Source organism: Electrona antarctica, assembly GCF_951216825.1.
Source record: "Electrona antarctica genome assembly, chromosome: 10".
NCBI classification, from domain to species: Eukaryota; Metazoa; Chordata; class Actinopteri; order Myctophiformes; family Myctophidae; genus Electrona; species Electrona antarctica.
The window spans coordinates 14,538,163-14,565,145 of record NC_136791.1 but is presented as its reverse complement, the minus strand read 5'-3'; the positions used below and the strand labels follow the sequence as shown (position 1 = coordinate 14,565,145).

At 42.8% G+C, this 26,983-nt stretch overlaps 1 protein-coding gene across 1 annotated transcript in view; it reads right to left on the bottom strand.

The window, feature by feature from the left end:
* Positions 1–26,983, bottom strand: part of LOC306930652 (uncharacterized protein) — a 118,416-nt gene that overhangs the window by 25,209 nt on the left and 66,224 nt on the right. Inside the window, exons 17-27 of the mRNA XM_079511725.1 lie at positions 25,668–25,709; positions 19,609–19,713; positions 19,220–19,273; positions 18,171–18,224; positions 16,827–16,880; positions 16,609–16,662; positions 16,114–16,158; positions 13,156–13,212; positions 12,270–12,314; positions 10,295–10,321; positions 4,992–5,045 (exon numbers count right to left, since the gene is read on the bottom strand). Of these exons, the coding sequence (XP_079367851.1) occupies positions 4,992–5,045; positions 10,295–10,321; positions 12,270–12,314; positions 13,156–13,212; positions 16,114–16,158; positions 16,609–16,662; positions 16,827–16,880; positions 18,171–18,224; positions 19,220–19,273; positions 19,609–19,713; positions 25,668–25,709 (591 nt within the window). The remainder of the gene's footprint in view (positions 1–4,991; positions 5,046–10,294; positions 10,322–12,269; positions 12,315–13,155; positions 13,213–16,113; positions 16,159–16,608; positions 16,663–16,826; positions 16,881–18,170; positions 18,225–19,219; positions 19,274–19,608; positions 19,714–25,667; positions 25,710–26,983) is intronic.

Sequence of the window (26,983 nt, the reverse complement as noted above, 5' to 3'; positions counted from 1 at the left end):
TGGTCATTTTTCTGGACAATGTGATCAGAAACCACATTGGGAAACTTTGAGGGAAGTCAAGTTGACCGGACCTACAGCTAAAGGAGAAGTGCCATGCTCTTCTTTTGACAGTTGACTTGACACGCCCCTCTCTATTGAAATGTGTGTGTGAAAGGGGACACCGCCTGATTGAGTGCATGAGTGAGTGAGACGAGGGGGGTCCCTCTCCCCTCTCTGTTCGACTGTGTGAAGTGAGTGAGTTAGGTGAGTTATGTTTGAAGGGTTGGAAAATAATACTACTACACTGTGGTAGTATTTTGAATCAACTCTGTATGAGAGTGTAGGCTACAGGCAAGGGAACTTCATTGAAAAAGGATTGCTAGTAGAAGCCATTCTAAGAGTGATAGTTAAATGAGCAAATACATACAGAGCTGAATACGAATACTGGAGAGTCAATCTTTATATGCTCTGACGGAATGTGCTTTAGGGTAAAGAGGGGGGAGAGAGCTATTTCCTTCTCACCCTAAAATAAATACCTTGTTTAGTTTCAGATAACAGGGAGAGGGCTTTAGGGACCTCCTGTGGACCTCCTGTCCTGTCCTGTCCATACCTCCTACCTCTGTTTGACCCGCTGTGAGCTGTTCATTGGGGGTGCTATTTAGAGAAAAAGATGGGAAGAAAGTCTGCTTTTGGAGTCTGATGTCAACAAGTAGGTCGCAATTAAGGACTACATTTGTAAGGGTGTATTATGGTGTGAATTTTAAGTATTGGTTAAAGGAGATTCTACTGCCAACTGCAGTTCAGCTGTGGTTCATTGGTGCTGGAGCATATGGTGACAAAACTGTCTGCTTCGAACCTACAGATCAGAGAGCTGTGCTAGCTCTGAGAATCAAGAAGGATGTTCCAAGCGTTTTTATTCTATAGGCGAAAAAAGAATTGTGGGAACCATTTCCCTAGCGCGTTGAACGTTTGAACAATTTGCGTCATGAAGGGAAAAAATCGCGGTTCATCTGAATTGTGATTAATGTTGGAAAATGTTGTTCTAATGTTTGTGTTTTGTTGTATTCTGTGCTGGCAGGTCAAAATAGATATAACAAGGTACTGGAAATAGTACTGTTAAAGGGATGGTCTAACCATTTTGTCATGCTTTGAGTGTTAACTTTTCATTTTACAGGTATTTGTATTTAATCAATATAGGAATTTGATTTAGTCTAAATAGGATTTCAGTTAAATAAGGAGTTTAATTTCTGTTTTAAATATGGTTCAGTTTCAGGTCTGTCATACAAGAGGTACAACGGAACAAGCCCCATGCTGGTTCGGTTCTAATTTGGTACAATATAGATAGTTAAAATAGTTGTTTGAAAATAATAGTTGATGGTAATAATATGAGTTCATTTTAGATAACTTCCTTAAGTATCACAGTGAAGTCCAATTAAGGAATGGGAATTATATTCTAGTTAGTAATACAAATGTTGTTTGATTGTTAGTTAAAATAGGCCTACATTAGGATAATGAGTTAACGTCAGAAGATGTGAGTGAGTTGGTATTGGAACCTGTATACACATGCACTAAATTGACTCGTCTGCCTGGGGAGGCAGGGTTCACAGGGGTCGCCTCTGTGTGCTTGTTTATATGGGTGGAACAGACCAAAGTACTGAACATTACCAAGTACTAAAACAGGATGAAGTAACCCGTAGGCTTTAGGTTATCGAGTAATATATTGCAGACAATGTTGAACTGATGGAGTCAGTATAATGTTACTATGTTAATAGTCACATATAATATTGATACAGGTTGGAACTCACCATGAGTATTACATGTTAGCTCTTAGTTTGTGTGCAACTTTCCGAGTGTCGGATGGATGGTTTCTGCAGGGCCATTCATCCATTATTCCATGAAAGTTGCTCACTAACTAAGAAGGGGGGGAGAAGGGAATATTATATTATTTCTTATTAAGTCGATATTGGAATCCACTTCCAAACAAATATTGATGTCTATACAGGTACAGGAATCAGCCTATCTAATGTTGGGGAACAAATTAAAAATAGTATAGTAATTAGCCTAGGAACAGTTCACTTGAATTTATTTTATCTGGGTGTGACAACAAACAGTTTCGGACTGATAGGGTCATTGTCTAACAGATTGATTTTGTTCATTTTGTTTTGAGTTTTGTGTCAACCTGACTGTGTTTCATCTTCACATTATCCAGGGGGGAAGAGGGTAATTACCTACGAAGGGAGACCGTTTGGGGAATTTGAACATTTTGGGATTTTTTGAAAAAAAAAGAAAAAAGTGAACATTTTTTTGGAAAATTAATTTTGGTCATTTATAAAATATGAATTATGTCTGGGGAATATTTAATTCCCCAGAAGGGGGGTCTGATGTATATTTTGATAGCTTATGCATCTCAACATATGTCATAATTGTACACATAATACTTTGGCTTATAGGAGGTCACATTGAGTCCCATCTGGGATAGCCAGTCACTAAAGATGGCGCAGGGACACTTTGGGATAGTCAGCTATCTTAAATAACAGCTGTGAGTTCTTCCTGTCATATATAGTAGGCTCAGTGACTTTTACCACCCAAGGAATGCGTTCAACAGAAAGACCCCTGTGGTGACTGATTGCTGACTCTGTGGTAGCTTGTTGACTAAGCCTTGAGGGTCAACAACACACACACACACACACACACACACGCAGGAACAGGGTGACACCCACATGTTAAGACTGTATAAGACAGGTAGGGGATCAGTAGAAGAGTGTGAGTGAGATACAGAGAGAGACAGAGAGAGAGAGAGACAAGGGGGGCCCTGCATGAGATGCAGGCCTCAATATGATGGAACGATGATATCTGTAACCTGTCTGTAACTGATGCTGACCAATAAATGGAAATAAGGATTATGTGCCTGCCTGGATCTCCATATTCATTCTCAACGAGCAACTTAGAAAAATATCCACAGAACCCTGAAGAAAAGACACATCAGCGGCAATTTTTATAATTGCCATTTTTAACCCTAACCTCAAAGCATGAAGTAGCCATTCTACAAGCTCACAACGTGTCGCAGCGCAATGTGTTGTGAGCTTGTAGATCTGCTCTTTTTGGTGTGTCAGGCAAAACAGGCCTAACCCCTAAACCTACTGTAGCCTCAAAATGCTCGATCCTAACAGAAAAAGTGTCCTCACAATATTGTTTTTCTCAAATTATGCTATAGTTGTGGGGACATTTGACAAGTACCGGTATAGTAGTAGACACACATTTAACATCTTCATTTGCATTCACATTCTTCTTTGAACACAAGCAATTATAGTAATGCACAAACTTGGGAAACTCAACAATGTGTTTCAGGATAGGGTTCATGGATACCGGGAAGCATCGTCTCCTCCAAATGTAAGGCAAGGCAAGGCAATTTGATTTATACAGCACATTTCAACGACAAGGCAATTCAATGTGCTTTACACAAAACATCAAGCAAAGGAAACACAATAATATGTAGCGACTAGCGACTGCCAATTATCACAGACACTGAACAGAATTTAGCCAATGCCTTGGCTAAATCTTGGGCATTCCTGCAATCTGCAGGCCTCTCACAACAAATCAATACTAAACCGGTTCTAATTTTGCCATCCAGATAAATATGCAAGGTAAATAGACGTTTTCTGCCATGATGCTGAATGGAGCCAATTGGACATGGTGGGGGTGGGGGGTCTTACAGACAGCATATCTGGGCAAAGATGTAAAGGAATATATACACTCTAAGAAGTGCATAAGTGTTAAGAATATATTAGTGTTGGTAAGTGCTCAGCCGTGCACCGTGCTACTGCTGTCATTTGACTCACAGAGAGGAAGCATGCCCTCATTCTAATCTGTTTATGTCACGGAGGATGACAGACTGTACTGTAGCTCAGAGATTCTCAACCAGGGATCATCGTCAATGTACTGTAGCTCAGAGACTCTCAACCAGGGGTCACCGTCAATGTACTGTAGCTCAGAGACTCTCAACCAGGGGTCACCGTCAATGTGTCCGTGGCAAAACAACTGTACTGTAGCTCAGAGATTCTCAACCAGGGGTCATCGTCAATGTGCTCAGAGATTCTCAACCAGGGGTCATCGTCAATGTGCTCAGAGATTCTCAACCAGGGGTCATCGTCAATGTGCTCAGAGATTCTCAACCAGGGGTCATCGTCAATGTGTCCGTGGCAAAACGTGGCCTCGTCCGTGGAACATTTTAAATGTAGTTTTTACACACCATTATAATGTTCTTATTTTGAAACGTTTGATCATAAGACCCAATTACTGAATGTCAGTCTCCAGGTTTTCTTCAGAATATGTACAGTATGACACTGATTTACTACGACACTATGGCATATTATTAGTGCAGCTGGTACAGTGGGTTCTCAAACATTTTATTTTCAAGGACTCCCATAACTCAGAGTGTACAAATGGAACCAAATTAACTCGTACTCTCAGAGTTACAGACCTGTCCATTTGGTTTCATTTGTACAGTCTTAGGAGTTACAGGCCCATTTGGTTTCTAACAATCAATCATTTATAACAGTGGTTTTCAACCAGTGCTCCGGGGACCACCAGTGGCCCTTGAGGGGGTTGCAGGTGGTCCACAGCAAAATGACGGAGTTTGGACCCTTATAGATCTTTAACTCGTGAGAGTTAAAGATAACTCTCAAGAGTTAAATTATTGTTAAACATCTGCATTAATATGCAAGAAGTCTACACAATTAGAGAATGTAGAAGAAGTGTTATTTTGATCAACGTTTGCCTGTTGTCTCTCTGATGTACCAACATCAATCATGGAATTGTGGACAAAATGTTATCGGAAATATTAAAGAAATATCGAAATATTAAAGTTTTGGGTCTGAGAGGCTAATCTCAAGTGCCGAATAAATAATGGACCTTTACGAAAAGGATTGAAAACCACTGATTTATGGCTTGGACCCCCTTGGAAACCCCCTCAAGGACCCCTGGGGTTCCCCAGATGCCATGCTGGAACTTACCTTGGAACCGGGCAGACCCTCCAGACCGGGCAGTCCCATGGGTCCTGGTTCACCCTGTCCACAGAGAGCACATTTACATCAGATTAGGGCTTCACAAATGTACACGAATACATTATGAATCAACCACTTAAGCACTATTACCGGTATACAATAGGTCGTTTCGAGGAAGCAATCTGATTGGTTGAAACAGCCTTCTAGCCGTGCTTCAAACCAGCCTCATGGAACGACTAATCAAAACAAAGAATTCAGCTGCTCTGTTCTCCCAGAGTGCAGCATACTCGGTAGTCAGTGGCTAGGCTAGCTAGTTTCTTGGGACATTTGTAGTCATTAGATAAATATGTTTTTTCGTGATTGTGAGCAAAAACACGTGATTGGGACATCCCTAGTCCCGACCCATTGTTTGCGAAATGCTCCCCAAAGACAGTAAACAGCAGGTCTTCAAAGGAACGTACAGGGAGATAATCTACGGTCGGTCAATCAACCATTTAGCACACAGTTAATGATGAAGAATCTGTTCTACAATCAAAGGCCCATACACAGACCTTTGAATACTTAGACTAGAAAATACTCAGGCAAAAATACGGAGCATGAAGTCAACAGCAGAGACAGGCAGATGAAGGTTCCGGAGTTCCATTTTATTTGCAGAGTTCAATACAGCATCAGCCATGGGGACAGAGCCCCACGGATCCTTCAGCCTCTCGGCTTCCAGACTAACACACGTACAGATAGGCATTTACAGTAGACCTTTATACAACTGAAAGCAGAGACAAAGGTGGTCTCAGGTTACCCAAACCCCCTTCGTCCCAAATTGTCAAACATATATGGTCACCAGGAAGCCCAGTGCTAGGAGGCACAGTAGGTGTTCTAACATGCAAGCCTACCAAGCGACACCCAACCATTTGTTAGTGGTCATCAAGCCACTGGCTATTCTGAGATTCCTAGCCACTGTGTCCTGACTTGTTTGCCCTGCTGGAAGACAATGTAATGTCACACTACACTAAACAGTTGTTTAAGCTATCTTAGTGTTAATTGTGATTTCCAGATACATCAGACCTCCCTTTGAGGCAACCATGCCTCATAAAAACGAATATGGAAACACAATTATTGACCCTCGTCCTCCCTTTGGCACTGACTGGAACATTAAAAATATGACACAAAGAGATCAACAATTACAGTAGAATTCAAAAATGGTTTGCAGACTTCTAGGCATTCAAATCACATAACTCGTTACCAGTGTTCTCATTCCATTACAGTATTATCATCGGTGTGCTTATAGAACTCCCTTCTGTGTTCTCTCTTACACCCTAACTTCTCTGTACTGTAATTAACTTCACTTTAAACCTTTACATAACTCAAAACATGATCATTGACATAAATGATAACCCGTAAACATATATCTGACATTTAGACACAATACACCGTCGCTGTATCCAACCCCTTTTGCTTCACTCCAAAGCACCCAATTATTGAATACAAAGTGTGTTACAGTTCTTCAAACTTTACATCTGATGCTCTTAGCATCAGTTAATGTTAAGGATAAATTTTACCATAGTCATTCATAAAATGATTCATTTTTGTTTAGTTAACTCATCTTTAGGACATGCAGAAATCATCCAAATTATTTCAACACTCTAGATTTCCCAAGGCTCGTACAAATAACAGCTGCGGCACTTTGTGATTCACACCCACGGAAACAACATATAAAAAACCAACGCGAGACCTGACCACCTCTTTGTGATTCACACCCACGGAAACAACATAAAAAACCAACGCGAGACCTGACCACCTCGTGCATGCTACTATTATTCACTTACGTTAAAATCCTAGAGTAATTTATATAACTTTAGAGTTTTCCCCACATGTCATAGCAGAAATACTTTCGTTGACTTTTCCCATTCACAAATTTATTCGAACAAAAATAAGAACTTTATGCACCATTAGGATGATTAATACTTATGCGTACGACAGGAGCGCTGTCTTTCGCCTGACAAAGAGACATCTAACTAATTTTACTCCGGTAAATATTTCTATTCAGCTCCAAATCCCCGTTAGGCATATCATCCCCATTAAGCCAACTTCTCTAATTAAATACCTGACACATAAAATCAACACACATGCCCATTATATGTTGAACTAGACAAACGTAAACATACATTTGGAATCAAATGGAACGATATCCATCTGATATAATAGAATCTTCTGTAACGTTTCTTCTCCTTTTGTCTCACCTTCGTCATCAGTCAGCGCACACGGGTCAAACGAGGTTTGTGATGCAGTACACTTATGCACCGCATGGCGTAGGCCGCTCTGTTGTCGAGAGTTGCCCTTTGTCCGAAAACTTTCATTCTGATCTGAATTCACTTCATCACCTCCTCCCTTTCAGTCATGAAAATACAACATGACTAAAAAAACGAGAAAGTGAATTAGTGTCATCACAGGAGCCTGCAGGCCTCCGCGAGGCAGAAACTTGCGATTCGCCGCGTTGCGAGCTTGTAGATCAGCTCTGTCGAGCCGCTGAATGGAACGAAGCCACGACGCCCCGCCGCCGGCGCCTATCGAGTCGAGACGCGCCGTGAAGAGTCAATGAAGTGGCCATCGCCTCCCTTGGACCGCCGATGAACGCCCACGGGCCGGGGCACCCTCCCCGCCGTCCAGCCGCTGTCCATCGCCGAGGCACGCACAATCGCCCTCCACCGCAGCCGCCGTGTAGAGTAGACTGTAGGCCGCCTCCCTTCGAACGCCGCTCAACTCCGACTGTAGTCCCTCCGTCCATCGCCGGGCAGGAACCGCAGCTGTGCATCGTCGCCCCTCAGTGCAGGCCATCCCTGTTGCGGCGGTGATCGCCGTGTTGAACCCCGTCGGTTCGATTGCAGCGCGCAGCGCCGTCGTCGTCGCCGTTCCCCTCCGTTCAAAAATTGCCGACCGAAACATCCTATTAGACTGAATTGTCAATTGTCCACTGGTTCTCTCGCCTGACGCAAAAATGCATCAACACGACCGAGCTCGGCACCACTTTGAAGAATCTGTTCTACAATCAAAGGCCCATACACAGACCTTTGAATACTTAGACTAGAAAATACTCAGGCAAAAATACGGAGCATGAAGTCAACAGCAGAGACAGGCAGATGAAGGTTCCGGAGTTCCATTTTATTTGCAGAGTTCAATACAGCATCAGCCATGGGGACAGAGCCCCACGGATCCTTCAGCCTCTCGGCTTCCAGACTAACACACGTACAGATAGGCATTTACAGTAGACCTTTATACAACTGAAAGCAGAGACAAAGGTGGTCTCAGGTTACCCAAACCCCCTTCGTCCCAAATTGTCAAACATATATGGTCACCAGGAAGCCCAGTGCTAGGAGGCACAGTAGGTGTTCTAACATGCAAGCCTACCAAGCGACACCCAACCATTTGTTAGTGGTCATCAAGCCACTGGCTATTCTGAGATTCCTAGCCACTGTGTCCTGACTTGTTTGCCCTGCTGGAAGACAATGTAATGTCACACTACACTAAACAGTTGTTTAAGCTATCTTAGTGTTAATTGTGATTTCCAGATACATCAATGACAAAATATCAAAGCCACTACTATAATGTAGCTGTATTTTTGCGATTTTTTGTGTTTAATACCCTACTTGACCTTACTACAGTAATCACACACAAAAGCATCAAAAGTAGCAGATCCGACACGCTCATTTGCGACACGTTTTGAGCTTGTACATCTGCTGCTTTTTGCTACTTTTCAAATTCGAATCCTGAAAAGTAACAGTTTAGGACATGAGGTTTACACCCGACAGAGACGATAAGGCGAGTACATTAATTTCTGTCAAGGGAAACAATTTCACATGAATTCATAGCTCGTCTCTCGCTGTGCCTGGTTAGACATGAATAAACAGCAGACCTGTCATTATGGATGTCAATTCCACAGCCTGGAGTGACGGCCGGGTGGGTTGTAACTTGTTATGGTACTGTACCGACACAGTATTTAATCATTTTGCATGCGCACCATTATCATCGTCATCCAAAACTGGTAAAAACAAGGGCTAAAACGTATTTTTGTCTTTATTGAAAAAAGAAAAGAAAAGAAAAGCAAAAGTAATTATTATCTTATTTTTCTTTACTTTATCTGTGAATTACAGTATCCACTTAAACCATTTACTTAGTCGACCGATTTACAAGGGTAGTTTTTGCAGCAGGGGCCATATGTACAGTATACACTTTATAGTAGAGTCTACAAGCTCACACTTGTCGTAACGCAACGCTTCGTGAGCTCGTTAGTCCCGTAATACGGATGCGAGGTTAAATATAGATTTGATCAGTCCTACAGTACAGCGTGTACACTGTACAGTACATGACACGTACATTCTACCTCCAGCAGTGCCGAGACAGAAGCTCCGTTTGAAAAGTACAATTATACACTAAAAATAGATAGAGGCCCGCGTTCCATGTAGTAGCTAGTGGAACAAAGTGATGGCCTCCGTCTGGTGTCCTCTTGCTCGGGCTACCATGGAGAAATGCCATTACGCAGCGGAGAGAGAGAGAGAGAGAGAGAGAGAGAGAGAGAGAGAGAGAGAGAGAGAGAGAGAGAGAGAGAGATTGAGAGAGAGAGAGAGAGAGAGAGAGAGAGGGAGAGAAAGAGGGAGAGAAAGAGAGAGGGGGCCAACACGTTGTGACATAGACGAATTGCGTGGGTAATCGTCACACATGTAGATTGTCATGAATAAGCGAGTGTGGCTAAAGGGAGAGTGTGGGCCATGCAGCCCCCAGGATCAGCATGGGGAGACGGATTGGGGCAATTCCGCTACGGCACTGAGGCACCGCTCGCACTATTTATTAAAATGTCAAATTAACATCCCGGTGAAAAATCGCCCCCCTGCAACAAAACAATAAAAAAAGAAAGAGAGAGAGAGAAAAAAAATGCAATTGGTCCCCTGAGAATAAAGAATTCAAGTTGATATGAGACGGTTTGTATTGCTGCCATGTCTCAGCTCTGTGGATAGTTTCAGGGCAGTAAGGTGTGTGTGTGTGTGCGTGTGGTGGTGGGTGGGGGGGTTCATAGTGTAAGTTCCCGCTGGCAAAATAAAATGCCAGAGTAATTTGATAATTGCTATGTACACTCAAGACATGCTCCTTATATGACCAGTACAGAATTCATTCCATGTTGATCTGACCCCCCCCCCATGCTAAAGCACCAGCGCTCGCACAGCAGTCTGCCGCCAACGAGGCGGATGCATGCTCGCTTCTCGCCCTCAGGCGTCTTACTGGTATATTATATAACTGAATGAAAAAATAAAAATCCAACTCACAGCAGATCCATCATCTCCTTTGGGACCCTGGAAAGGAGGAGGAGGCAGATTAACCATGTGGAAAATACTAATACTGGTAATGCAGCAATCACATCAATCAATACATATCCATCATCCATATGCATTTTATAAATGATCACTTGGCACAGTATGTGCATCGCGACGCATTGTGAGCCGAAATGTATATAGTGCTGAAGTGGTTAATGTGTGTTATGTAATTGTAATCAAAATCTACAAAGTAACTAGTAACAAAAAAGTTTTCAAATAATAGTGGAGTAAAAGTACAATATTTGGATCTGAGATGTAGTGGAGTAGAAGTAAAAGTACAGGAAATTGGAAATAGTCAAGTAAAGTACAAATACCACAACATTGTACTTAAGTTCAGTACTAGATCTAACGAACTATAGATCATGAATAGTAGCATTAATATGCAGCGTGTACATTCTGATGTGGCACCAGCAATCTCCCACCATTCTAAATATAAGCAGCTATTGATGAATGCAGCCCCCTTTCCCTCTTAACACTGATTAAGATGCTGTCTTATTGATTGCTCCGTGGGAGCCGATTGGCTGTGATGGATGCAGTACAGCAGGAGAAGCCTCCGTTCTTATACTGTACGGCTTGGGCTGTGGTTCATGTGCATTGTGCACAGAGGAGGGGGGGTGTTGGAATGTCTGTGTTCCGTCACCACCTGGTCATGAAGTGCTGGGTGCAGTGGACAGTGGTGGAAAGTAACTAAGTACAGTACATGTGCTCAAGTACCGTACTTAAGTACAATGTTGAAGTTTCTAATCCCAGAGGCAAATATTCTACTATTACTCCACTATACAATTATTTGAACATTTTACTTACTAGTTACTTTGTAGATTTTTAGATGCATTAACCACTTTAGTCTTATTATATATGTCGGCTATTTGAAAATAGCAGATCTACAAGCTCACAATGTAGATCAGCTATTTTCAAAAGATGTGTACGTACATATTGAACTTGTGAAATGGGACATTCTGCATAATGAGTACTTTTGCTTTTGCTATAATTTAAGTATATTTTGATGCCAATGTTTTTGTAGTTTTACTCAAGTAACATTTAAATACCGGGACTTTTACTTGTAACCAAGTATTTCTAGATTGTGGTATTGATACTTTTTACTCAAGTAAAAAACAAAACTGTACTTTTTCCCACCACTGTGCAGTGAGTGAATGTCTCCCACAGCCAGCCATGAATGGGTGAGATTACAGTCTGTCTGATAACAGAAGAGCAGGGCGCGCTGATAAGGAAATGGGGTCACATGGCCTCGGCCCCGGACGGTGCAGAGCGGCTTAAGTTCTGAGTCCGTTCTACATAATCGTGGTTGTCGGGCAGAAAAAACTTGTATCTCAATTTATTTATATATATATATATTTTTAAATGTTTTATTTTGTAAATTAACATCCTACTTCACTGTACAAGGGGCGTGACGCCCCTTGTACAGTGAAGTAGGGCGTTAACGCAAAAATAAAGCAAAAATAGCGAGAATGGCAGATCTACAAGCTCAAAATGATGCATTGTTGTGAGCTTGTAGTTCTGCTATTTTCCACTGAGCCGCTGGTTCTCTTCCCCACCCCCATTAATTCCAGCAAAGAAACAGTTTTGGTTTCCACCCGACAGCGGCGGTATCAGCGACACTGTGCTCTGTCCCGAGGCGTCTCATTCATTCACACCTGTTTGAGAGGCAGGAAGCCTCTTCAGCGCCCAGCAAGCTCTCTCTCTCTCAGGAACAGGACATAATGCGACAGACACACAGGGGCTTCCAAGGGCCAGATAACACTCCAGCACCACTCACTCCTCAATATACAGCGTGTAATGTTCAGCTTTAGTCAGGTTGTGGAGTGGAGCCCAATGCCATATCATTACATTAGCCGTATGTCACTGGGCAAGTGAAGGTTTTTTAAGGTACAGGTTTTTTTGTTGTTGCTTCAGGCAAAATGTCCCTTACCGGTGGGCCAAGGGGTCCAGGAGGTCCTAGAGTCGCTCCGCCGCTCTGAAAAGATACTGCCGTTATCATTATATGACTGAATACTGTATCTTCACAGTATGAAGTGAAGGGGGAAAAAGTTGTAATACTGCATGTTCAATTCATGTTTAGCTATTTTACCTATTCACCTTTTTGCCATGCACTCTACAACAAGTGTACTGCAGTACATGATAGCGTGGTCATGTGATTTGAACAGTACATGATAGCGTGGTCATGTGATTTGAACAGTACATGATAGCGTGGTCATGTGATTTGAACAGTACATGATAGCGTGGTCATGTGATTTGAACAGTACATGATAGCATGGGCATGTGATTTGAACAGTACATGATAGCGTGGTCATGTGATTTGAACAGTACATGATAGCGTGTTCATGTGATTTGAACAGTACATGATAGCGTGGCCATGTGATTTGAACAGTACATGATAGCGTGGTCATGTGATTTGAACAGTACATGATAGTGTGGTCATGTGATTTGAACAGTACATGATAGCGTGGTCATGTGATTTGAACAGTACATGATAGCGTGGTCATGTGATTTGAACAGTACATGATAGCGTGGTCATGTGATTTGAACAGTACATGATAGCGTGGTCATGTGATTTGAACAGTACATGATAGCGTGGTCATGTGATTTGAACAGTACATGATAGCGTGGTCATGTGATTTGAACAGTATACATGATAGCGTGGTCATGTGATTTGAACAGTACATGATAGCGTGGTCATGTGATTTGAACAGTACATGATAGCGTGGTCATGTGATTTGAACAGTACATGATAGCGTGGTCATGTGATTTGAACAGTACATGATAGCGGGGTCATGTGATTTGAACAGCGCCCTCACCTGGAGCTTGTACAGACTGCTCATCCCTTTGCCGTTGCCATCCACACTGGGAACACCCTGCATGAGGCACAGAAACAAACAGTAAGCAGGGCTGGAGTGTTGATTTCGTCGACTAAAAACAATTATGGTGAAAAATGTTCGCCGACTACGTTTTTTCACTGATGCAAACTCAATAAAAACTAAATAACAACTAAGCTATGGTGACTAAAGCTAATACTAAATATATTGGCAATTTCGTCACGTCAACAAATAAAAACTAGACTAAAATGTTAAGGAGGGACTAGTGGAGAAGAGATCCACACTCGGGTGTTGTGCTCTGAAAATAACAGATCTGCAACAAGCTCACACTTTCAGAGAAAACTATAGGTCTGGGGCAGTTTTACACAGTTAAACCCTTAAATGCTACATGAGAGAGATTGATACAGTGACTGAACATTACAGAGTTGATGATTAGAGAGAAAGCTGGTGGAGAGAGAGAAATAAAGTGAGAGACGGAGGGAGAATGGGAGAGGGGTGGCAGAGGAAAAATAAAAAGCACGCACTGATTCCTCAAATGCCATAATTTCTCCAATTTCTAAAATGAATACTCCGGTGACAAATGTTGTTTACTAAACATATCTGAAATGTACACCTTTTGGGAGAAGGTAGACATTGGAAATGGAAATTAGCTAGTCTATAGGAATCGAAGAGAAGTCAAGGTTCTCGTTTAGAAGCTAGAGGATGATGCCTGTGCCCTTTTTCAGAGGCATCGCAGAAATCCCGCGTCCTTCCCGTCCCGACCGCAGCTTATGGGACCTGGGTGTGTGGAGGAGGGCACAGCGGGTTCAAGGGGACGCCTGATGAATTATAGATTGGCCTCAGAGAAGTGCTTACTCACTGGCCTTTTAAAGAGAGGAACAACACCAGCGACTGCCAGCCTGCCTGCCTGCAGGTCTCAACAATCTCACTGTGCATTGGCACTACTCTCTCCTCGCTAGTACGCCTCGCTAAGCGCTGTGGGCAACGGCGTTGGCATCCCATGGGTGAAGCCCAGAATGGAAGGGAACCCAGTGGTGTAAAGTCACTAGGTATATTTATTAAAGTGCTACACTTAATTAAGCTATAACTTGGGTATACTATACTATAATTTCCATTTTTTGATACTTTATACTTCTGCGACCCTCGCAAATACTGTACTTTCTACACTGACGTGTGAGCTTGTACATATAGGGTTGGTATTCGTTAGGATTTTAACGGTTCCGGATCCTTCTCGGATGCCTCTTAACGGTTCCGGATCCTTCTCGGATGCCTCTTAACGGTTCCGGTTCCTAACGGTTCCCTTACCGGATCCTAATATAATTTTTTCCCCCTTTTTTTCTTACATAGATTATGCTTATATTATAACTAACCTAACCAAGTACATAATAAACACAAATTCATTAATTCAATTATTGAAAATGCTCTTTTATGAGGTACTACAATTATGAGGTGGCACTATTATTTAAACTTCACCACCACCACCACCAGCTAGCCACCACAACAATATCATTGTTGCAATTTGTACTGTATATTGCAATTTGTACTGTATATTAAATATACAGTAAGTTTTTATTTTCTATTACGTTACTAGCCTGGGGAAAGTGAACCAGCCTTGCATCATCCTCGTACCCCGCCGGCTGTGGTGGAGCTGCGGGGAGTGGGGGCACGGCTTTCCGCATGGCTCACAAACGCGATGTGCCTAGATTATTCTCGTGAGTTGTGGACTCGTGTAGGCATATTGATTTTGAGATGTTTCCTCAATGTGGACGTGGTCCAACTGGTACAAGTTGCAACAACCGTTGCAGGGAACTATAGCATCGCATTTATTGCACTTTCCGTGCTCAGCCTCAGAGTCATTTCCCTCTCTGTTAACCACACTTTGGAGATCTCTTTGACATACTGTCCCACTCACTCCGCGGCGGTCACTGAATGCACAGAACAGTGGGCGTATCCTCCCCGACCCCACTCACTCATGTAGGTGTGGTGACGTCAACCCAGGCTCTGCTTGCATGCATGCAGACACAGCGGAGCTAAATGACGACTGATGAGAACCGTTTGGGGAACCGTTAATAAAAAAAACGATGGAACCGGCTCCGGATCCGCAATGTCGGAACCGGGTCTGAAATGGACCCGGTACCGAATCCCAACCCTACTTGTACATAGTACCCCTTGAAACATGGAATTGTCCATTATTTGCAAACTAAAAGACATTGAACTGATAAGGGACATAGTTACTTTTGGGGATCAATCAATGACACACCTCTTACAAGTTCAAACAGCTCATATACATACTATAGTATACCTGCATTAATTCATAGATAATTGCATCAATAATTTGAGGAGAGTACAGGGAACAAAGGGGGCGAGCATATCCGTGGGGGGTGCGCACGCTTATCCGACACACCATAGGACCGACATGCGGAAACAACAATCGGATTAAGGTTGGCGAACATGCGCTGCTCCGTGCTTGCGGTTATGGTTAGGGTTTGAGGTAGGTTGACAAGTCGGACCAATAGTACTGTATGTTGGAACTAAAGCCTGTACCCATCCGTGGTCATCATATTTCCGTGGTCATCATAATTATATCCGTGGTCATCTTTAAGTACGATTTTGAGGTACATTTAGTCTTGAGCAGTAAATGAGCACATCTTATCTTAAGCTCCAGCAGAGAGCTCCCGATCTCCCTCTCCAAAGCAACATTAGAAACTTCATCTTGGGGGATCCCGTGGGCGTTCCGAGGCTGTCTCAATCTTATTTGTTGATGACATTGTCAATCTTTTTAGTCATCATAGCTTAGTTTTTTCTCAGTTTTTGTCAGTGAAATAAGGTGGTACGCAGAACATTTTCCATTATAGTTTTAGTCGACGAAATCAACACTGCCGTGCAGTGCACGGTGGAGATAAGAGAAAGAGAGAGCCTGAGGAGGAAGGAAGAACTTACAGGAGGTCCTGGAAGCCCCGGTCTGCCTGGTTGGCCCTCGCCTCCCTGCCACGCACGCACGCACGCACGCACGCACGCACGCACGCACGCACACGCACACGCACACGCACACGCGCACACACACACACACACACACACACACACACACACACACACACACACAATCAGAATGCAACGCCAATAGTCAAACAGGTGAAACAAGTTGTAAAATTGCTGTAGGCCAATAAACTGAAAACACTTCAATGAATAACCTTGTCAAGGTCTGCGGTTGACATGGAGTACTTAATTTTCCTCAACTGGAAGTAACACACTTACTATATAAGCTTGATAGTAAGCAATGGAACAGTGTTTTAATCAAAACCCAACCATAATTATTGTCTATTATGTTAAAATGGCTTCATGGCTAAAACACATACACATCTATGTACAGGAATCAATAAATGAGTATTATTATAGCAAGAAGACTAGAGAATCCTTCATGACAGAACATCTTACTCTATCTCCTTTTGGTCCAGAGTGGCCCAGCGGTCCAGGTCTACCCATAAGTCCCTGCAAACAGGTTACAACAATTCAAGCTTGTGTTTTCAATAAGTCATGTTGAAAACACACAACCAGAGATCATACATTCTTACGTGCAATATTATCATATAATATCGTATTTTAAGCCCAAATTAGGGATGCCAGGTTAGTTAAGTATAAATTGGATAGCTTACCGGTGCACCGGTACGACCAGTCATTCCAGGAAGTCCATGAACTCCACCAGTCCCCTGAAAAAGAATTTCATAGTGGTGAAAAGTACATTTACTCAAGTACTTTACAATTTTGAAGAAATTTGACCAAAGCATTTACATTTTCTTCTATTTTGCACTAAATGGTCAATGGTGCATTTATATAGCACCTTTATGCAAGGTGCTTTACATAGATGCATAGGTGCGCATTACATTCACCCATTCACACACACATTCATACACCGATGACCATGCAATGCACCAACCTGTACATCGGGAGCAATTAGGGGTTCAGCGTCTTGCTCAAGGACACTTCGGGAGCCCGGGATGGAACTGGTAACCTCACGGTTCCCAAGTGGCCTCTATACCCTTTACTCTACTACATTTCCATTTAGTTACTTACTTTGCAGATAGAGATTGGCAATATCAAATATAATCATTAACTACACCTTAATGCATCAATAATTATAATAGCAACGTGATCTGCTTTTTTTTGGCCAATATTGGGCATGACCTTGTAGGCGCAAATATTCGCCAATAATGACATGCCCAAAATACACACCAAGCTTCTTTCAGTAAAAGTACTTCCTCTGAAGATCCGTTGAGATCAAAATCTTGTCACTAAGCTAAATAAAGTAAACCCTGTGCCTAAAACCGGTGTGCAGGCCACATCTCCTTTCATATATTGCCTTATTGGCCCAGCACCCACCGTCGATGTGCGTGTAAATAGGTATGTTCAGAAAAAGAAGGGATGACAGCATGTCAAAACCTGGGCCCGCTGCGGGATGGGCTATGGCCTCATTTAGAGTATGTGGCATGCAAATGGTAAAATGGTAAATGGTGCATTTATATAGCGCCTTTATCCAAGGCGCTTTACAGAGATTGTGCATTACATTCACCCATTCACACACACATTCATACACTGATGGCTGCGGAAACCATGCAAGGCACCAACCAGCACATCAGGAGCAATTAGGGGTTCAGTGTCTTCTTCAAGGACACTTCGACACCAACTCTGGGGGAGCCCGGGTTCGAACAGGCAACCTTGCGGTTGCCATCCAGCCACTCTACCCCTGAGCCACCGTCGCCCCGTGCACTCTTCCCATGTGAGCCAATGAGAACGCCCACACCACGACAGCTTTTGAAAAGCATCCCTTCCAAACGCTTAATGTGGAGACTTAACAAGGAATTAGAAGGTATTACGTGGAAGTCTTTAAAAAGAAATCTACTTCTAAATGTGAGTTTCAGTGCGACTTCCCTGCGCCCACGGCGGAATGAATAATGCATTCTTTTTGTTTCTAAAAACGAGGGCATACTTTTTAAACTCACCTCCTCTCCTTTGTCACCTATAGGGCCTGGGAAACCTCGTTCTCCTTTTACTCCCTGTAGAGAAGGGAAGCGGTACCTGTGAGGTGCTGTGTGGAAGCCCTATGAAACTGAGATCTATATAAATGCCAAATCTTACAGCTGATGTGTTGGAATTGCCTTAGCCTACTTCACGGTTATATATCACTGTATCCATAGCAACAGCTTGTGCAGCCACCGGGCCACCGCAGAGGAGAGTGCATGGACAGTATATGTTGTACAAGCACTACTTACTGTAGGCTTTCAAGTTTTTTACTTTCATCGCTTTTCGGGCCAACGCTAACACCAGTATTATGCTGTGTTCACACGGGCATGTGCAAAGATAGAGTCTACCATTCATGTTCAACGGAAGTCAGTGACATGAGAATACAAAGATACATCCGTGCAAAAGCTACAACAGCTACACAGCTACCAACAAGTTTTGCTGGTTTCAACTTCAGCTACAAAGATACAAAGATACAAATATGCTGTGGAGCTTTGCATCTTTGTATCTTTTGCATCTGCCAGTGTGAACGCTAGTGCCAGTGTGAACAGTAGTCAGCAAGAAATACTGATATATGGGCTGATATGTTTTATGCATATACACTTACAGGTATATAAATGTGTTCTTTGCGATGATCCCTCAAATGTGGTTAAGACAACACTATGTAACAATCCACTTTATTGTCCACTGTCCAGGGCACTGAAACAGTAAACTGGGAATGTAATGAGAAATAACCACGCACGCATGCACGCGCGCGTGTGCGTGCGACCCGGCCGATAAAGATCGTCCGATAAACGGAATGTACAAAAGGTTTATAAAGCTAGACCTAGACGTTTTACTACATTGTAATGTGTATAACAGTTAATAACTCATGTAGGCCTATATGAAACATGTACAGTATGTGATCACAGCCTCTGTGGAGTCAATAACAGTTAATAACTCATGTAGGCCTATATGAAACATGTACAGTATGTGATCACAGCCTCTGTGGAGTCAATAATGGGTGATGGCTATAATATCCTAGTCTTACCTTTGGGCCTTCCTTTCCAGGATTACCAAAAGGACCTCTCACACCTGGATCACCCTGATTAGGACAGATACAACACTCATTGAATACTTTATTAACATGATTATTAACAGTACAGGTAGTACTGTAAAAGGTTATGGTAAAAGTTTAACACAAAAAGTCTACTCAGTAATACATACAGAATATATTAGAATAAAGCACAGAATCGTAAGGTATATTTACAGAGAAAGGACGGGAGGGGGCGGGGGGTAGTTCACCCCGAAAGTAACTTTCTTTCTATCGATTACTCACCCCATGGAGACTTGAATTCATGGATATTTTTTAAAGCCTTCTTAAGCTTCTCTGTGTCTCCATAGGGAACCCACTGCTAGTCACGACTACACGACTCCTACCTTGACTCCCTCCAAGCCTTCCACTCCCGCCACACCGAGGGCTCCCTTCTCCCCCTTCTGGCCGGGCAGACCTGGCACCCTGGTCGTACACACGCTGCAGGCGTTCTGTCGAAGCAAAGACAGGACCACATGCATGGTCAGTCGTGTGGTCGCTTTGAAGCTGCAACACGTTAAGATTCACGCGCGATACGGTATACCGTACATCTGTGTCAACTCGTAGGTGTCCTACCCGGCAACAGGATCTAAATAGGACCTCCAATCGCTGCAGTTATACTGTTAGTTATATTATGATATTGTACAAAAACAATACAGTGTAATTATATGTGTTATATTTAACCTTAACCTTGTCCCCCCCCCCCATATAAACACATTTCAGCTCTACACTAGTAAACCTGTCATGTGAAAATAAAGCTGATTCTGTTACATTGTATATTGTACAGCACATTAGTTATATTATTCTACCGTGCAGATACATTTAAATAAACCAGTACAAATGTAACCAAATGGATCCGTAGTAAGGGTCTCTCTGAGTTACAAATGGATTAATGAACACTGACTATTTTTTACTGCGGTGTGACAGATCTAGAACTTTATCAAGCTGAGGCGGTGGACTGCCATTTGTGTCCTTCATCGCGTCACATCCCCCTGAGTGGAGGACAATGGCCCGAGTGACACATAAATGTTCCGTAAATGTCTGCGGAGGAGCTGAAATAATCCCAAACCCACTCTAAGAGGGTCTCCCGTCTTGGTGAAACGGGTGAACTTTGTCAAACTCATTGACGGTGACATTTATGGGGGACAATCGTAAATATCATTGCTCTCTCAATCCAATCTAGATACGGTCTCTGACACTTCTCACCGTAAAAGAGGTGGTGGTGAGCTCTAACTAGGAGGAGACGAGCTGTCGGGCAGAAACCTTGTATCTTGGATTTCTTTTCGTATTTTTTTTCTTTGTGTTTTGGACATACAAGGTTTGCAGTCAACAGCGACGATACTTCATGTACATGAATCAAACTATAAAAGGTATATATACAACTGGGAGACAATGTGGCTGTTAATCTACGCAGCCTTTGTTCTACCACGCTTCCTTCCAAGGATCCTGGAAGTCATAAAACCAAACATTAAAGATACAGAGGGACAACAGCTGCACGTCTGTCTGTCTGAGAGACTACACAGACACTGCAGGGCGGATGGTTGGAAGTATCATAGCATTCATAATTTGGACAGCAGCAGCAGTGGAAAAACTACTCACATTTCTTTACTTATGTATCAATACTGTAAGTACAAGTTCGGAAATTTCAATTTTACTTGAGTAAAAGTACAAAAGTATTGTATCAAAATGTACTTAAAGTACAATTTAAAATAATAATAAAAGAACTCAACACATTTCATCTATTGTCGCAGATGCGCATAACTTAAATCTAAAACTTTAAATCACAAACACATTTAATATTTTTTTATTTCCAAAATGTTTCCAAAATAGCGGAAAATAGTTGATCTACAAACTTACAACACGTCACAAAGTGACCTGTTGTAAGCTTGTAGATCTGCTATTTCTGCAATTTTGGAAAAATGTTTGAAAATGTATGAAGATTTTTCAACGTGGAAATGATTGACGATTATGCAAAAATAATTGCGGTTAGTTGATTATGTAATAGTTGTGACAGGTGCGACAGTTTCACGGGAGTGCGTCTGTCAGATTTCCCGTGCCTCCCCACATGCGCCTGTTCCTGTTCGCCACTCATTGAAAATGAATTACTGTCACTTCTTGTGTGAAAAAGCCCTTGGAAAAAGGTTGATGGAGAAATCTCTAATTTCTCAAATTATCTTGTCTGTCTTTACACAAGACTGTCCCGTTGTGCGACACCACTGCGTTACGACTCGCTAGCCATGAAGAATAAAATCCCCAGCCAGTCGACTGCCGCTGTCTGATGGCATGAAAATGGCCTCTCTCTCTCTCTAGCACGTCATGCTTCAAGTCATCCATTTGAACAGATCTTCCGCCAAGGAACCTGCAGTGCAGCCGGCAGACGATATCCTCCTGTGACCCCCGGCACGTGACAGCCACTATCCATCACCCAAACTAAAGGACACGAGGCAAGGCATCTGAAGCACCGAAACATGCACACTCATCCAGTGGTGGAAAGAGTACTCACATGTTTTACTTAAGTAGAAGTATCAGCCTGAATGTCAAGATAAAATATATCCACAGTTGTATTCACATTCGAAAATATTGGTTCATTCTATGTGTGAGTTATCTGACTGAACTGATTAAAAGTACTGACTGGTGGACAAGTTAAATTAAAGTACTTTTTTGAGGTACTTTCACTTTACTGGAATATTTCCAATTTTCTGTACTTTTACTTCTACATCTCAGAGACAAATATTGTACTTTTACGCCACTACAATTATTGGAAAACTTTAGTTACTAGTTACTTTGAAGAAATTATTTCAGACCCACTATATACTTTGGCAATTTGAAAATAGCCGATATACAGGCTTACAGCACGTCACTTTGCTACTCGGGAGCTCGTAAATCTGCTATTTTCAAAGGATTTTAGACATTTTATTAATTTGAAAACTTGTGAAATGGGACCTTCTGCCTAATAAGTACTTGTCAGAGTTGTGATTCCTTTGTCTGAAAAGATACATTGACAAAATACTGGCACAAATACGGTGTGCCAGGTTTGGTGCTGCTACTGTAGGTGACCTCATGGTATTATCTGTAGAAGACTGTAGTTGTGGTGAAGACATTGATGATCACGAGGCTACTGCATTTTTTTTGTGTGTGTCTCTCGGGACAAACTGTATGGCATGGTGATGCATGGATCTGTCCGAACCCCGCAGGCCGGGCATGTTTTACGGTCGACTGGAGAGAGAGTACTGCGATGGGGTAGGGGGCGTGGGCCAAGACAGGCCAGTGGTTCTCAAAGTCGTAAATGGTAAATGGTGCATTTATATAGTGCCTTTATCCAAGGTGCTTTACATAGATTGTGCATTACATTCACCCATTTAGACACACACCCATTCATACACCGATGGCGGAGGAAACCATGCAAGGCACCAACCTACACATCGGGAGCCATTAGGGGTTCAGCGTCTTGCTCAATGACACTTCGACACTAACTCTTGGGGGAGCCCGGGATCACACTGGGAACCTTCCGGTTCCCAAGCGGCCGGTGTACCTCCTGAGCCACTGGCACCCCACTATTGTACGGGAATGGGAAATATTTCCAAAAGTGAAGTGCGGGAACCCCCAGGGGTCCTTGAGGGGGTTCCAGGTGGTCCCCACAGCTGAATTATTGATCCAAATGGACCTTGAAGGATCTGTATCCAAATGGACCTGTCACACTCTTGCCCGAGGGTGCCATGCCTGGGTCGCCTCCCAGCTGACTTTGCCCCTTTGTTGCCTCCCTTCCCCTGGCTGATTGTGAGACTGTGTCCACCTGTGCTTCTAAGCTGAAGAGACTTTGGTTAATGAGTATGAAGGTATATTAGGGACTCTGTGTTATTGGTTAGGTTGCTCGATTATAATGCTGTGTTTCCCGAGATTGTGAGTTTATGTTATATTTGCCCTGGGAGGGTTTTCTGAGTTAAATACAAGAGTGCTTGAGTGCAAGTCGTTGTTGCCTGGGTTATTCTGCATAAGGGTCCAAATACTGAGGTGTTCCTGACAAGACCTTTACGGATCTGTATCCAAATGGACCTTTATGGATCTGTAACTTTGAGAGTTTACAAATGGAACCACGTGGACCCCCAATTTTCCATTTTGTACACTTGAAAAAGGTACGCAAACCAAACGGAGGGTCCTTGAAATTAAAACTTTGGGAACCAATGGGATAGGCTACACACACAGCATAGTTACAGCATACGCCATGCAAGGAAATGAACACAATAAACCTTTCCAGAGAGAGAGAGAGAGAGAGAGAGAGAGACACACACACACACACACACACACACACACACACACACACACACACACACACACACACACACACACACACACACACACACACACACACACACACACACACACACACACACACACACACACACACACACACACGTTCCGTATTAATGGCTGACTCATTCTGATTCAACTCTTGGCAGTAGTGTCTCAGCAATCTCAGCAATCAATGAGCTCGGGCTAAAGTCGACCATTTCTCTGTTTAAACAGCTTTTCATGCAGTGTAGGTTATACACTGAATGTGTCTTGTTTCTCCATTTAAACAGCTTTCATGTGCTGTAGTGTAGGAGATGATATACAGTGTTTCCGTGACTCTCTCCATGGTGCTGATTAAGCACATTGCCAGGGGCCAGAAAACCATATACTGTACTCTAGTCATCATGTCTCCATGATGCTAGCTCCTCTACCACTTAGGCTTAAATGGACATCATTTTATTTCAATTAGTTTTACCTATACACCTACAGTCTGTGCATTGCTCAGGACTATAACTATTCACAGTTATAACCCAACATTCCTTTCAAAAAGCTATGTTAAAATAGCCTCTTTTAGTACCTACTTTCCTGGCTTTTTGGATCAAAGCAATAGTGACGTGACGATAGATATACAGTATATTCTTTATATTTCGTGACACCATGTTCATAATGTTAGTAAACTCATTCATTCAAAATCTATATATATTTTTTTTAATTAAAGAAAATGATCTCACAATTTTGCAACCCATTTTTTGCCTCAGTGTCAATATCTAATGTAATCCTGGGCGCTACACTTCCTCTGCCAACCTGGGGGGGCAGCGGACTGACCTCATGCTTCCTTCTATGCATGAGGAGTCCAAGCTGCTTCTTTTCACCTGACGGGGGGGGGGCTTCCCCGGCCGGACGTAGCGCGTGGAAGGAACACGTTATTCCTTTCTCCTCCAGTAGTAGTATAGAGACCAGGATTACTGCATGTTTTTTGTGAGGGTACCTACCCTAGGGGACACGGGGAGAACATGTGAGGGTACCTACCCTAGGGGACACGGGGAGAACATGTGAGGGTACCTACCCTAGGGGACACGGGGAGAACATGTGAGGGTACCTACCCTAGGGGACACGGGGAGAACATGTGAGGGTACCTACCCTAGGGGACACGGGGAGAACATGTGAGGGTACCTACCCTAGGGGACATGGGGAGAACAAGGAAAACTCCACACAGAAAGGCCTTTTCGCCAACCCCGCCTCGGGTATGGGCACTGATGACGCAGAGGAGAGAACACGACCCCAGCGCCCATAGCGTCTCCAGCGGGAATCGAACCTAGGACCATCTAGCTGTGAGGCGACAGCACTACCGACTGTGAAACCGTGCCTAAAAATCTAAAATGTAAGTTTATTCTTATTACCTGTACTGTACCTCTGCCGTGTTTCATTCTCGCCAGTGTTGCTGCTGTGATTTCCCCATGGGGGGATCATCAATAATCTGATACGTTGTTTATGACTGCTTGTTTGTTTGTTTACTTGGAGCCTATTTCCTTTGAGGACCCGGATCATGGCTCGAATTTCAAACTTTTTTTCATTCAATATGCACAATAAATTGGTGTGAAAGGTCTTTCCACTTCCTATCGGCACGTAACGAGGCCTGCTATGAGGGCTTGGAAAACAATCACAAATAAGCTATTAAAGGGACAGTGACTAATAGGTTGTGGGAGTTCTTACAGTATTCTCTGAACACATTTTCCCCACTCTCCCTGTCATCCTAATAGAGCACCACGTTTACATTCTACCTGGTTCTGGTTGTACATTTAATGAACCACTCAAGCCCTATCGCAATGTGTCACGACTCACGATGCAACTTGTGGATATATTTTTTCTTTTATGTCTTTTAATACAGATATGCATTGATACAAAAAAATGAAATGTACTTTCTAATTTGCACTTTTGAATACTAAGCAAATACTCCAGTAGTTGCAACATTTGACAGAGCAACTTTCAGTTGAGTATTTGACCAGGAGTATGTATACTTTGACTCGTTGAGTACTTTGTCCACCACTGCATTTATACATGTTTTACATTCCTCTTCTCATTGACATAAACTACTGTATGATGATGAAGAACGTACCTTGAGAAAAGTACCCATGTCTCCAATAATTGGCAAGGCAATCTGTCAAAGAGAGAAGAAAAGTTCCATTACACATTATACTGTACACAGTAGATAAAGATTAAGTAAAAGATGCACGTGCAAATTGTAAGTAACCACTTTGTGTGTGTGTGTGTGTGTGTGTGTGTGTGTGTGTGTGTGTGTGTGTGTGTGTGTGTGTGTGTGTGTGTGTGTGTGTGTGTGTGTGTGTGTGTGTGTGTGTGTGTATAGTATTGGGATATTTTCCATCACGAGAGATGTTTTTTTTCTTCTTTTTTTAAGAGTAGCCAATCTGCTAAATGCTTAAATTGTAAATTGTACCACCATTTCCCCAATTTAGTCGTTACGCCAATTAATTCCTCTCCACACACATTTCTTTGTTGTAACTGATGTTGTATCCTACTGGCTCACTTGCCAGTTAGGAGCCCCGACCAGGAGGACATAGAGTCTTCGTCCGACTCCTCCCGCCCAACACTCCCAGCTGACAGGTGTCGCCCCAGCCCGTAGGAGTACGTGCAATGACCATGAAATTTTCACACTCCCTGACTGGCTTCCCTCCCCCGAACACGGGCCAACTGTGTTCGTGTAGATGCTCGACAAAGCCGGATGCACCGTGGTGGATTGGAGCCCACAATAGGCCAGTCAATCTAAGCTAAAAAGGGGCGTGACCCAAAATAAATGATCGTAATCATTCAAGGTTTGTTTGCCCAATTGTGATGACCTCATCACATTTGTGAAGACGGCTATGGCCTTCTTCACAAATGACATTCAAACCCTGAATTTACCATGATCCAAAATGTATATGCTATTTGGATGCTATTTGGATGACCAATAAAAAACCTTGAACGATAACTATTGCAATTTCTTTTGGGTCAAAGCTCCTGTCCTACAACCTCTGTGGTGGCGGGCAGAGAGAAAATAGTTTTATGGTCAAACAGATTTTATTAGGATTCAGGGTTTTACTATATTTCTAACTTGGTTGCACACTGGTATGTCCTCACAGGCATAGTAATACAAACATTTGTTTGAGTGAGTGTGTGTGTGTGTGTGTGTGTGTGTGTGTGTGTGTGTGTGTGTGTGTGTGTGTGTGTGTGTGTGTGTGTGTGTGTGTGTGTGTGTGTGTGTGTTTGTGTGAGTATAGTATCACACCTGCCCAAAGATTTCTAACACATTCTAGCATGAGAGTGCTGTGGTCTGTGGTGCCAGTTGGTGTTGGTCATAAAAAAAGAAATCTGCCACTAGCCTTCAAACTCTCCCAGCAATTATATTGGAGTTATACCTCCTGCTCAGTCCAAAGT